Source organism: Puccinia triticina, chromosome 5A (genome assembly GCF_026914185.1).
Source record: "Puccinia triticina chromosome 5A, complete sequence".
Taxonomy (NCBI): Eukaryota; Fungi; Basidiomycota; class Pucciniomycetes; order Pucciniales; family Pucciniaceae; genus Puccinia; species Puccinia triticina.
The window spans coordinates 2,754,696-2,768,490 of NC_070562.1; the positions used below are offsets into that span (position 1 = coordinate 2,754,696).

Genomic DNA, 13,795 nt, shown 5'->3' on the forward strand with positions numbered 1-13,795 from the left:
GTAGCCTAGATGAGCTATCGCGGGTTGAAGATCTAATGTGGCACATGAAAAAAAAAGATCAAAAAAAAGATCAAAAAAGAAGTAGGGGATAAAAAGGGCGGGTTGAAGTAGAGGGCAAGGGCACGTAGTTATCCGGACAACATGGAAAAAAGTATGAGAGAGAGAGAGAACGACTGGGATGGCCCAGAGAGAAGCGCCGGGGCTCAGAGAAAAGGATGCCGAGAGAGGGAGAGGTAATTAAACAAGCTCAGGAATAGCCACACTAAAAAAAGCGTCGAGCATAGGAGAGGAATAAACGGTGGTTGTAGCATAAGGTGAAAGTAAATGTCCATACAAAAAAAAAAAACAAGGAGAGGTTAGTGGGTGCGCGGAGAAGAAGGGGGGCGGGGGGGGTCGCGGGGCGGGGATCGGGGGCTCTGCGGGGGGCCGGTTGAGGAGGATGTGGGAGCGGAGGATGTGGCGGGGATGTGAGGGGGGGGTGTCCGGGGAGGGACGGGTTGGGTTCTGCGGGAGGGGTCGGAGGAGGTTCGGATGGACTCTGGGGGGGGTCGCGGCGGGGACGGAGGAGCCGGGCGGGTGGGGGATGGCGAGTGGGCGGAGGACGGGACGGTGGGTTGGGGGCTCGGCGGCGGAGGGCTGTTGGGTGGCCGTGCTGGAGAGCAGCAGGGTGTCCGGCGAGTCGACCCGGGTCAGCTTGTGCAGGTGGGGCTGGCCGCTCAGGCTCCGGACGGTCTGTCTCCGCGGCCCTGGTGGCTGCTCCTGGCCCCGCCCGTGTCCGTCTTCAAGCTCATCATCATCATCATCATCATCATCCTCGTCGTCGTCGTCGTCGTCGTCGTCGTTGGTGTGGTTGTGGTGGTTGAGGGGGAGGCCGATGCGGGCGGCGAAGGGTGTTGATTGGACGGAGGAGACCTGGGCGGTGGAGGTGTGTGGGAGCGGGCTGGCGGTGCGGAGGCGCCAGCGGATGAGGACGGGGACGAGGACGGCTGCGGCGACGAGGGCGAGGCCGGAGAGGTTCTTGGGGGTGAGGAAGGCGAGCTCTTCGGGGCCGACCATCTGGTCGAGCGTTGTGCCGAGCTGGGTATGGATGAGGGTGACGGGCAAGATGCCGAGACAGGTGGAGAGCCAGAAGGTGCCTAGCCGGATGCCGACGTGGGGCGCGAGGAGGTTGACGACCCAGTGGGGGGGCAGGGGCGAGATGCGGATGACGACGAGGTAGGCAAACAGGTCGAGCTTGTTCGTCTTCGTCGCCAGCGCCAGCTTCCAGTCCTCCAGCCTCGCGCGGATCGACGGCGTCTGGACCACCAGGTCCCGCGCCAGACAGAGCGACATCAGGTAGCATAGCATCGCCCCCGTCCCCACACACATGCACACCAGCGGCAGCGCTACTTGCACCCCAAACATCGCCCCCGCTAGGATCGACAGGTACATCGAGCCCGGCAGCGAGAAGGTCTGCAGGAAGAGGTAGAGCAGGACGAAGGACGAGAGCACGCGGTAGTAGTGTGCAGTCTTGTAGATCTGGTCGCACAGAGTTTTCTTCAGTATATTGAGGATATGGGAGAGAGGGGGGGGGGGGGGGGGGGACTGACTTGGAGGAGCGCATTGAGTTTCTTGAGGGCCTCGAAGCTGGTGGGGATCCTGAGCGCGGGCAGGTCTTTCTCGTCGACGGGGGGGAGGAGGGTCCAGACGAGGAGGGCGACGGCGGCGGCGCAGAGGAGGACGAGGAGGAGGAGGCGGATGCAGAAGCCGAGGAGGGGCTTCTGGCGCAGCCGGCGGTTCCAGCGGGCGAGTCGGCCGGCGGGGGTGCGTTCGAGCAGCAGCGGCGGCGGTGGCGGTGGTGGCAAGGGCGTCGATGGCGGGGGGTGGTTGGCTGAGGATGACTGGCAGGAGGCGGGTTTGGGGCTTTGGAAGGTGATGAGGTGGGAGGAGCCGGCGGTCGGCGGGCGGGCCCTGTCGGGCGAGGGCGGGAAGTGGGCAGAGTGGGGCGGGGGCAGCCCGTCGTCGTCCTCGTCGTACTCGTCGTAGTAGCGCCCGCCGGCGAGGGTCTGGAGGGTGTGCTGGGAGGAGCTGAGCCTGGGGGCGGGCGGGGCGGGGGTGAGGGCGACGTGGGCGGCGGCCTGCGGGTTGAGCAGCTGCAGCGGGCGCCGGCTGGAGGGTGTCTTCATCGTGTGGATGTGGGCGAGGGTGGGGGATGGGGGGTGGGGGGGTGGTGGGGGTGGTGGGGTTTTTGAGGCGGATCCGATGCTCTTCGCCCTCACTCTCTGCGCCCTGGCAACCCCGCCACCCAAAACAACCACCCGAAGAAACCCAGCAACACCCTGTGAAACACTCCCAGCCCAACAAGGCTCTGCCCACCACATCAGCCAGCCACTACATACTCCACATCTCAGCCGCACACCATCAGTCGGAAACCAGTTGGGGCAGATGTCTTTTTTGGGAGTAGCAAGATCAGTCAATCTCTGCTGCCACTAGAATTGCAGTGTGCTGGATCAGCAGTAGAACTATGTAGCCTGAACACAATCCCCTTGTTCCAGGGGCTGGGAGCCCCTGACTGCCCCCTGGTGGGGGAGGCTCAATCTGATATGCAATGGCATAAACTAGGCTCATGAAAAGTTCCCTGAGTCTCTGGGCCAGGATCTGAAGGGGGACAAACAGGATGGGAGAACACAAGATCAGGTGTCATACAAATAGGCAGAGACACTAGGCATTTCCTTTTTTGAGCAAAAACTCGCAGCGTTAGTGGGATTTTACCCCGCTAAACTAGACATGTAGCGGAGCTTGTTGTTTCTGTACTAACGCTAAAAAAAACTGTTAGCACAGAAAAAACATTGCTACACTAACTGTTAGCATAGCAGATTGACCACTAACAGATTTTTACCCCCCGGTAGCATTGCTAACAGATTTTTGCCCCCTGGTAGTGTCACAGAATGAACTCCCCGCTATTCTAGGGCCGGAAAAAGAAAGAAAAACTGGGCTGTTTCTGCCCATTTTTATGCCCAGGAGCTGTGAGAAAAGAAAAAAGCTACACTAACATTTAAACCCTCAACCACCATTGCAGCTGGGCAAGTGAGTGACAGGTGAAGATCATCAAGCTGAAGCATGGAACAACTAAGGAGGTGGCACTGGCACCAATTGGGAACACAATATGTACAAATCAAGGTCTGGAAGGAGATAAGAAGGACCAAAGAGGGGAACTACAGCTCACATGCATGGTTGACTCCACCATGGCAGGACACATGATGTAATTACCGATGGGTTTGGATTCTGAAACAGGGGGTGGATGTCATATGATGTCATAGATGAAACAGGGGGTATAACCAAGCTGAGATCTCTGTGGCCAATACATGTATCAAGTTGGGAACTGCCATGCTGGAGTGGGAAGGAGGAAGAGATGGTGCATTTAAAGTGTCTTTCCTAATAGTCTGGCTCTGTCTGATTGGTGACTTTTTCCCACTTGTGCCTAGCTGGGGAAAAGGGGAAGGAGACACTGGGGGTCTGTCCTGGGGTGTGAGGTTTCCAAGCCTTGATTCTTGAGCAAGATGGATGCTTGAGTAGTCCAGAGAGGGTTATATCCAGGGGAACAAGCTTTGGCTTTGGGGTCATATTCAGGATTGGCTTAGCACATGGGCTGCACTGCAGTAGCTGGGACCTCTGAAAAAGAGGAATTATGTGAATTTATGTAGTGCAGGGGCTAGCTCACTGGTATATGGCCATCCAGCCCTGGGGTGTTCAGACCCAACAACACTGCAACCAATCCAATGCGTGTACACACTACAAAAATTTCATAAATCCAATGAGGGAAATTCTGATTTTTTGGGGGAAAATCAGGCAAAACAACATGATTTCCACATCTTGCCACACACACTTATATACCACAAACACATCCAAATAACATTGATCAAAATAAACAACAATCACAACATCTTAAATCTTGAGCTTAAAATTTGAGACATACAATAATGAGGGATTGATCTTCATGATAATCTTCTTCCTTGCATGTGATGTTGGAATCATCAACATACTATGGATTGGCTGTACTAGAGAATTTCAGAATGGACCCAGGCACTGCTCCCTTGATGGCCTGCATCTATAGCAGCCGCCCAATCTTCTCTTGAGGGCAATCAAGTGACTGTGTATGTTGCTCAACAGTATGGGACTCCATCCATCCTAGGTGGAGGCAGTTGGGAGAGGGGAAGAAAGTGCTGTTTAGGCTTCCCTCTATGTTGGCCCAGATGATGTGCAAGAAGGAATTTAAAAGGATAGCTTGGGTGTGAATTTCACAAGATACAACAAGGTTGGAAGCCTGGAAATGGTTTGGATGGTTTGTTGAGGTCCAGAAACAAAGAAACAATGGCGGAACAAACTCCCCAATACTCAAATCAATGAAGATTGATCAAACAATTGATGGTTCTTCTGCAGATCAGATATTCCCCATCCCAACCCATCCTCTGAGTGCAAGATTGCACTTGGACTCCAGGTGGAACATTTCATGGGAGTTTTCATCCTCTTCTTGTGTGTGACAAGCGCACAGACCTCACAACACTTGCATAATAACACAAACAAAAGAAGGAACACAACTGCGAGAAACAAAAAACAAAGGTTGGATCCAGATTATCAATCAGACCAAACCTTGAATGTTGAACTCTGCCTATGGGGGACCTTGTGAACCAGCCTACCACTGAGGACCCCGGAGAGCCCCTACCAAGCCGCCTCATGTAACACGTATCCGGGGGACATTTTTTTGCAAAATGCTCCTCATGTAAATCACCGGATAAGTATCCAAATTGGTTTATTTTTCCAAGATGTTCCTAATGTAGTTGGTATATTTTAGGCTTGCCTGGAAAAAAAAACCAACCATGTAGGTCTTGGGTTCAATTCCCGCCCAAGAAAAGGCTTTTTTCGTCTAATTTTGCCCCGGTGGGCCTTTCTCCCAAAATATCCTCCTCATGTACTACGTATCCAAACTGGGTTAAATTGGGAAAAACCCAATTTCCCCACGTATCCAAAACCCAAAATCAGCGAAAATTACATGAGGCGGCTTGGTCGGGGCTTTCCGGGGTCCTTACCACTGGAACTTGAGGCAGAACCTTGAATATCCCGCTCCCCCTTCTGCATCTTGAAGTCCACCTTCTTGAGACATGCATGAACCTGAGACTTCTTCACCAGTGTGAACACCACACTGGTGCCGCCCCTCTTGATGGCCAGCCAAAGGTGGCCCTGGGCCGTCTTGGTACGCAGGTACTGCACTGTTGCTAACTGGTGCACAGCTGAATCCAGCAAAGTCGCCCAGGTTTACATCCCACGTGAGGTTCGCCCCGCTCGTGAGTTCCATTCTTGCTCGGCTTGTCGGTCTGGGAGCAATGGGCCCGCGGAATGTGCCTCTCTGCAATTTGTCCAGGCTGAAGCTTGGTGACTGTCGATGGCGGATCAACTTGGAAGCTGAGTCACGCGTCCAGAACCAGTGCCAAGTTTATCTGGACGGAGCATCCATCAATTGGTGCCAAGCTTCGAATCAGAGCCTCTCCACGAAAGGCACCCCGGGTCGCTATATGTGACTCCCAGGCCGCCGGGAGCCCTTGTTTTTTCCACGAATGTTTTCGGTGTAAATGGGCTGCTGAACCGAAGAAGAAGATAAAACCTTGCTCAAAGGAAGAGATACCCAGCCAAGTGTGCCTGAAGGTCAATCATCAATCACGATAAAAGGGCTAACTTAACTAAGTCCCTCTCTATGTGGAGGGGGGACGCCGTCCCGCAGGGACCCTCCGAAGGAGGGAAATTAGCTAAGTTAGATAAAAGGGACTTGGATGATGCTGGTGAGAAGCGGATGGTTCGGGAATGGGATCGCTGCGGTCCCGGATTAGGAGGTGGTTGATTGGGCAGTGATTGTTCAAGCGGAGATCGTTCGGCCAAAACCATGGACAACGACTCATCTACCTCAGCGCTCCTCCAGAGCCATGATCATTGCTATATGTACAAGAGGAATAAACGGCGGAGTTGGAGCACCCTATTCCCAAACATCCGCACTCTCAAACAAACCGCCAAGGCGACCCTGCACGGTTTCCCCTCGGGACTAGAGACCCTTGCAGTACAATGATAATCGCTGTTACTCAATAAAGCACAGTACCAAAAATACACACAAGCCATCCATCGAATAAAAGAGCAGAAAGGAAGGAAGGAAAGCGGGGGCATCATACAACAAAGCGTTCCATTAGCGCAGCAGAAAGACCGGACTGCTGTGGGCAATCGAACACCGGCACATCCAGAAAGCGCGGGAGAAAACGAGGAACGGGAAGAGTTATGGACAGGAGAAAGAGGAGCCAATTTTGGGGTATGAGTATTTATCTTGGGGGTGTGTGGAAGATGTTTTAGTTGGATGCGAATGCATGGAAGCCGTAGAGGCCTTCCTGCCGTCCCAAGAGTCCGGACCCATGCAGGACTGAAACAGGGACGAAGAAGTGGAGGGGTAAGCGGGCTGAGAAAGAAGGAAGGCGGGCGAGTTGGCGGGGACATACTTTCAGTTTTGCGGCTCATCCAGCCGATCTCGGTGTGGCGGATGGTCTCGTCGGCGCTTTTGAGGCCCTCCAAGCTGGCCTCCAGCCGGCCCAGCTCGGCCTCCCCCGTCAGAGCCTCCGCCGACGCCAGGCCGACCAAGCCCGCACGGCCGATGACTTGCCGGCGGGGATCCGCCGACATGCAGCCGTCTTGGGGCGAGCGCTCTCGGGCGATGATCACGGATACGGATAGGTCTACATACCTGTTTACGTGCATCACCAAAAGAGATCGCCCATCAGATCATGTTCCGGCAAGCGCGTTGAGCAGAGAAGAGCGCATGCATGACACGCAGTTGGGGGGGAGTATATACGCACCATCCGCGTTGGCCTTTTCCGAACGCAGCTTTCCAGCCCCCGGCTCCGCCCCGGATAGCCTGCAAGCTGGCGTCGTCGAGCTCGATGACCCTCAGATTGCTCGTCCTGCGCCCGTCCGGGCCCGTGCACGTCACGGGACTGATGAGCTCGGCGTGCAGCTTGGCGGTCGAGATGGCACAGGTCGGCTGGCCGAACCGGGTCTCCCGCTGGCGGGCGGACAAGCAGCTGAACGAGATGTCCAAGACCTCCACCGCGTGCATCTTCTCCTTGAGCAGGAACCGGATCGTCTCCAGGCTGATGTGGGCACACGATCCTAGCCCCAGCTGGAGCAGCCGGGGCTGCGCTGGCATCTTGCGCTTCAGGTCAAACTGGCTGTCGTCGATCATCACTGAGGAGAGGTCGAGCGTCGTCAGTTTGCCCGAAAGCAGGGCCGGGCAGCTGGCCAAAATCTTCTCAAGCGCTTCCGAATCAAGAGGGGTGGGCTGGGTCAAGTCGCCGTGCAAGGACAGCTCTTCCAGTCCGCCGATCGATTCCGCAGGATCTTCCCACTGCTCCGCATCGCTGTCCGGGTTGTCATCTTGATTTCCACACAAGAACCCCACCAAGTTGTCTTTGGTCAAGCCTCGACATTTCGCTAGGTTCAAGCTCCTGAAGCTCGGCCGCAGGATCACAGATTCGCCTCTGCTTCGGTCGCTCTTTTTGATCAGCTGGAGGGTGTGTAGAACATTTGTTCCAGCCCGCGTGTGGCTGAGATCCAGATCGAGTAGATTGACAAAGCCAGAAAGAAAGTCTGACAGCTCAAGATCATCAAGGATCATCACCCTACTCAATCCTAGTCGCGTGAGAAAAGGGAACCTGGTCGATCTGAGCAGTCCATTAGGCGTGTTCATCAAGCTGATCGGATTAGAGGTTGCTCGCGTTGGCGGATAGGGGGAGGATAGGGCATGGTCAATGATAAAGTCCTTCAGAGACGCGCGGAATTTGCTGGAGATGCAGCCGCAGAGGTCGAGGGCTTTGACGGGAGTTTCCATGAGTAAGCTGGACTCCAAGCGTCTTTCGATCCTGAATGAGCACGACGGATCTGTTTCGAATGAGATGGGGGATGCGGTGATCGTTGGATGCATAGGAGCATAAGCTTGGAAAAGTTGTTCGACGGGAGCCGGCAAGGTGTGATGCGGACTAGCACAGTGGGAGGCGGTGTATAACTCCTTGCGAGATCGGGCACGGCCCCGATCATGGTTTTCTTCTGCGAAGGATTCGTCTTCTGCTGGGTGGCAATCTGGATTGATGACATGGTACTCCACTTCCACCCCACCGCGAAGCAAGATCTCATCAAGCACGCCCTTGGTGATTGCGCTATCCATGTACTCGCTGAAGCCGACCGCTTCCAACTTGCCTTTGCGCAGGATCAGATGACTCTCGGAAGCTTGATTTCGTTCGGCGGTTTGATCGTGGTTTTTGTTGTTGGACAGCCCGCTGTACCTCGAGCGGGTAGACCTCAGAAGCCTGCAGAGTCGTTCTGGCGTCACGAAGCGAATCTGCTGACCTTCAGCTACACTTCGCCTCATTCCATGAGAGCGATACTTGGAGAAGGATACGGATGTGATGTAAGGAGCGGGATTGAAGAGGTCATCGATGTGGTGATCAAATATGTATTCATCATCCTCCGTCTCGTCTTCTTCTTTGAGGTCCTCGGCACGCTTGCCGAATCTAGCGATTGAGGTTGGCGAGGCGAGGGGGGAGACGGATGTGCGCCTGAAAGCCTGGGAGAGTGACTGGACGGCAATCCTGCCACGAAGAGGGCTTATGCTACGCTCCAGGGCACGTCGATGGCCGGGGCTGACAGGAGTCAGTGCGGCGGCGCACGTCGACTTATCCGGCGAAGGAGGGTAGTCCCTCTCCGAATGAGGCTGCAGGATATAGTTCCCACCTTGCCGCTTGAGACTGACTGAGCGCCGACCGCCCGAGAAGCTTCGGCGGCAGTCGGTGTGTTCGAGCTCGGAGGGAACGTGCCGACCGGAGGAGACGCAGACTAGGTTTTCATGGGTGCAGAATGTTCTCTTGGGGCTTGATTGTCGACTGGGGGGTGGCGAAATCAGCCAGGTTGGCTCGACTCCGCCGTCGAAAAAAGACCCGATGGGGTCGACCAACTTGACCACGGTTTCTGCGGATGTTCAGGGGGGGGGGGGGGGAAGGCGCAAGGTCAGACGGGTCTTTTTGATCGCAAGATGGATGGTGCAGATTTGAGGAGGATGCTAAGTAGCAGATGGGAGGTTACCAAAGGAGCGGGGCAATCCGAATTGGATGCCTGACGACCAGAGAGTCTTTCTAGCCTCTGAGTTCCACTGGTGCGAGACCAGACAGAGGGATTTGAGGGTCTGTTGAGCTTGGACAGCAGGGCTGGGTTCGAGGGTGATGGTCCTGAGGTAGTCGTGGCCCTCTGGCGGGGTGATTGTTCGGATGAAGGGGTCGAGGGCAAGGTGAGGCTGTGCGGGATGGGCAGCGAGGACGACGTGCTGGCAGATCAGTCTGGGCCGCGCAGAGGGGGTCAGCAGGGAGTCTGTGGGATGGGCGATGGGCCAGGGCTGACCTGATGATATCCTGGGGCAACGGGCGGGGTTTTCTGGGAGTATCCATGGCCTGTGGGGTGTCTGTTCGGCTGTGGATGTCTTGTTCTGTCTTTCAGGCAGGCAGTCAGCAGCAGACAACGCTCGGTGTGCTCGCTGTAGATAAGGCCAGGTGTTTGTGTTTACTTGAGGCAGCTGAGGATGGGGGATGAGGGGGGAGTGGTCGATGTGCTTATGTAGTGAGGAGTGGAATGGGCTGTCAGCTGATCCAATACACACAATATTACCCCAGATTACCCCACAGAGAACATAAACGAAGATCGCTCCCACCCTACATATTCCCATACAGCCGCCACCCCCATACTCTCTGCCCGTATCATCGAGACACAATATCCCACCCAATAATCATATACCAGCCTCTCCGGTCGACCCAGACTGAACCGAGCTGCACTGATGAAACCACCAGATTGTGGAGACCTGATTAGCAACAACAAACTCGCCTCGTCCGCCCCGGCCCCATGATCACCTCGCTTCAACAAGCACTCTTTGGACACACTCCACTCGCTCAGGAGCCCCAGCGAACAGAGAATCACCATCTCCATTGATGGCCGTGAGCACATTCACAAAGCACTGCACACTCACTCAGCTCTTCCCTCAGAGCAACTCAAAACTCGCCCCTAGCTGAGCTGCCCCGGAAACTGCAAGACAATCACACGGCCGCAGACGGCAAGCAAGCAAGACCCGTCCCTGATCTAAAACAAGCTATACATACTTCCACAAGCGCAATTAACGCCTCTACGTACTAGTCCCGTGACTTGAGGGTGATTAAAAGAGCTGTCAATCTCGAAGGAGGCCATCCCAACCACTGTAGGCCACCTGACCCGCCAAGAAGCAAGTGTTTGGAATCTACGCAGGCGCCAGCTACATGCACTTGTGTACCGAAACAATCTGGCGGGCTGGTGACGCCATGGCCACGCCGCTCTCACGGCATATGTATCACAACGGCGGCCCGTCACGTGTGTCGGCGCCTCAAGCTATACCGGCCGCAGGCTCCTATGAAAGTACGGATTAAATACATCGCAGGGCTTCCACAGAGCGCCCGGGGTATGGGCCTGTGGCACCAGTTGCTCTGTCATTGCCGTGCTGTTCCATGTGCCTTGGATAATCCGATTCGAACTGTCTGCTCGCCGCGGCTTATTCGGAGTCCTGATCGCCATTCCCAGGCTATGAAACACACAGAGTTACAATATTGCTGTTTCTACACGCACACACACACACACAAGATGTGTGTGGCTATCCAAAATCATTTTGTTTTAAAGGCGTTCTGGTAACATTCTATCGATAAGGTTGGCATGTGATGTTCACTCAAAATACCACATTCATCTTTAGCTCTGGGCTATTGTTTCCTGTGGCTGTGGCTGGAACATGAGTAGCATATAAAGGCTCAAAATATGATATCCATACATGGTTGGATGGTTATGTTAGCTTAGCAGGGCAATTCTCTGAGGAACAAATCTAAGCTTTTTCTGATGGAGATGTTGAAAATTGATTTCTGTTTCAGTGTGGAATCATTAACAAAATCAGAACAAGGAACAAGGGATTTTTCATCTGCCAGCTTGCTGACATGAGCGGCTAATGATTTGAATGAGCTTGACTTTCTGGGTCCATGTTCATCAACTACATAGATTCCATGTGACTTGTTCAAAGGGACAGCATCATTTATCCCAATTTCTTGATGACCTGTCCTTTGAAACACTTAGAAATCTTTCTAACAACAATCACAGTTTGCATTCAACAATTTCAATTTATGATTTAGCCAAGAGTGGTTGACTTCCTGTTGATATATGTGGGCCTCCCAGAAGTGATGTAGAGCTCAAAGAGCTGGGTTTCCTGGCAAAAATCTAGACTTTTTGGGTATAAAACAACATCTGTGGGGGCTCCAGATTGCACAGGAAGTCCTCCAGTATCCCAGGATATCATGTATAACCTTGGCATGACGTTTGCATGACTAGGGTGAGGGCCCCAGCAAGCCCCCCAAGAGGAGGATGTTGAAAAACCCAGGTTTTGCCCCAAATTCATGCAACTGATACCCTTTTCAAGAATAGGGTAAGGTTTCTGTTCAGAGATACATACCTTTTCACTGTGTAGAAACTAAAACTCACAATTTTACAAAGATGATTGCAGATCAAGGAAATGATTTGAGGATTTGTGATAATAGTACAGAGATAGGGATAGCATAGAAATGAAAATCAGAGGGAAAAAATTCAAGAAAAAGTGAGTGATATTTATTGTGAGAAAGTTCCCACCCAAGTCCTGAATTCTCCAAGGCTGTGGGGCTCACATAGCCCTTAAGTGGGGGACCTCATGTGCACTCTGGGAGATGTTGGTTCAGACCCAAAAACTCTGGATTTTGGCAGCAGAATCCAGCTTTTTGGGCTCTAGATCACTTCTGGGAGGCCTGCAGATCCTGACGGGAAGTGGATGACTTCCCGTCGTCATTTAGAGAGCTCTAGATGCCCCTCTAAATCCTAAATTAAGACACCTATCAAAAAATCAACCAGTGCACATGAAATCAATAAACTGTAGGGTTGGGAAAACACTTATCTTTTTGTCAAAAATTAAGAATTTGGGTGTGTGAATTGAGATCTGGGAGGCCTGCAGATCTTGACGGGAAGTCATCCAGTCTCACCCTCCCATCGGCGCAATGAAACCACTGTTTTACCACTCTGCGCGTAGGAGGGAGGTAGTCTGCTATGTTAGCCACGATGTCTGCCTGCTGGGTATTTTTCATCTCATCTGAGGGGGAGCTGAGACAAAGGCACCATCAATGGCCAAAGTGCAAAAGCCCTAAAACACAGTGAAAATCTGGAATTTCTGGTGTCAGGACTGGTTGCAAGCCCCTCTTTTTGACGCTCGCTTCGCGAGCCCCAGCCGCGCCGGTCCCCCGGCCGCTAGGGGTCACCCCGGAGTGAACACCGGATAAGCTGTAAGATTAGAGAGCCATATCCCGAGTCCGACCACAGGTAAGCTTGTACCGCACATGCGACAATGACGACTGAATCCAGCTTGCAGTTCACCGGTCTACTCAAACCAATGGTGGCTGGTGCGATAGCCGGTACGACCGTCGATCTGTTCTTTTATCCTATCGATACCCTCAAGACCAGATTGCAATCTCGCGAGGGTTTCATCGCCTCGGGTGGCTTCAAAGGTGTCTACAAAGGTCTGGGAAGTGTTGCCGTTGGAAGCGCACCAGGTGGTCAGTTTCATGTTCGGTTAAGGCGAGAGTCGAGAGTATTTAGGCTGGTGTGCACATATCCTGATAATTGCTGAATTGTTTACAACAATTTACTCGCCTGTAAACACAAAACCGATACAGCCGCACTCTTCTTCACAACTTATGAATATTGCAAGCGATCGATTATCCCCAACGCATTCCCATCTCTTTCCAGTCCGATGGTCCACATGATCTCAGCTTCACTAGGTGAGGTGGTACGTTCCAATTCTTGGCGATCAACATTAATTTGGGTTTGACCTTGTGGGCCCATTCTTAATTTACAGATCATCTTTTTGTGATCTCATCTCCTCGCTCTTCAGGCCGCCTGTTTGGTTAGGGTCCCTACTGAAGTCGTCAAGCAGCGGCAACAAACTGCGACATACGGCTCGAGTACCAGTTCCGCTAAAGCGCTGCAGTTGGCAATACAACAAGGTGGATTCAAGTCGCTTTACCAAGGCTTTGGGATCACCATCTTACGAGAGGTTAGTTCTCGAACCAATGAATTTCATTTCATTTCGCCTTTGCAGAATTGATGCATGATATGTCCTTTGCCCAGGTTCCATTTTCACTCCTACAATTCCCGCTTTACGAAAAATTGAAATCGCAAGCTGCTGAAAGACGCTCCCTATTATCATCCGATCAATTACCCCCGCATGTCTCTGCGATTTGTGGGAGCATCGCTGGTTCCACTGCAGCTGCGCTGACCACTCCCCTGGACGTAGTCAAGACTCGAATCATGCTCACAAAAGAATGCGACGGGGCGCGGATAGGGATTCCCGAGAGCTTTGCCCGGGTCTATCGAGAAGAAGGATGGTCAGCATTTTGGAAAGGGGTCATACCCCGTACAATCTGGATCGGATTGGGCGGTGCTGTGTTTTTGGGAGTCTATGAAGTATCTATTCAACAGCTTGGCAGTATAATCTGAGAAAACCTCTCTTCCATTAATGATAAGTAAACATTCTGGAAACTGTCCAATTGGCGATGAGCGGACTTTGAAAAAATGTGTGAGGGTCGACCCTCCGACGGGCGGACTTATTCATCTCGGCCCCCTCTGCCCTTTTGGGTTAGGGCTGATCTTGCCGGCATCT

General features: G+C 53.2%; 3 protein-coding genes across 3 annotated transcripts; 1 reads left to right on the top strand and 2 right to left on the bottom strand.

Annotated features, from left to right (window-relative positions):
• Positions 1 to 203: 203 nt before the first annotated feature.
• PtA15_5A339 (uncharacterized protein) lies at positions 204 to 3,211 on the bottom strand (the record flags this gene model as incomplete). Its single annotated transcript, XM_053169089.1, has 6 exons — positions 204 to 262; positions 348 to 759; positions 913 to 1,518; positions 1,590 to 1,658; positions 1,759 to 1,950; positions 3,206 to 3,211. The coding sequence occupies 6 exons, from the start codon at positions 3,209 to 3,211 to the stop codon at positions 204 to 206; spliced, it is 1,344 nt and encodes a 447-aa protein (XP_053020321.1).
• Positions 3,212 to 6,365: 3,154 nt separating this feature from the next.
• PtA15_5A340 (uncharacterized protein) lies at positions 6,366 to 9,503 on the bottom strand (the record flags this gene model as incomplete). The annotated part of the gene is made up of 5 exons (XM_053169091.1): positions 6,366 to 6,436; positions 6,513 to 6,754; positions 6,867 to 9,030; positions 9,145 to 9,395; positions 9,457 to 9,503. The coding sequence occupies 5 exons, from the start codon at positions 9,501 to 9,503 to the stop codon at positions 6,366 to 6,368; spliced, it is 2,775 nt and encodes a 924-aa protein (XP_053020322.1).
• Positions 9,504 to 12,481: 2,978 nt separating this feature from the next.
• PtA15_5A341 (uncharacterized protein) lies at positions 12,482 to 13,632 on the top strand (the record flags this gene model as incomplete). The annotated part of the gene is made up of 4 exons (XM_053169092.1): positions 12,482 to 12,689; positions 12,810 to 12,922; positions 13,028 to 13,189; positions 13,264 to 13,632. 4 exons carry the CDS (start codon positions 12,482 to 12,484, stop codon positions 13,630 to 13,632), a joined length of 852 nt encoding a protein of 283 aa, XP_053020323.1.
• Positions 13,633 to 13,795: the final 163 nt, after the last annotated feature.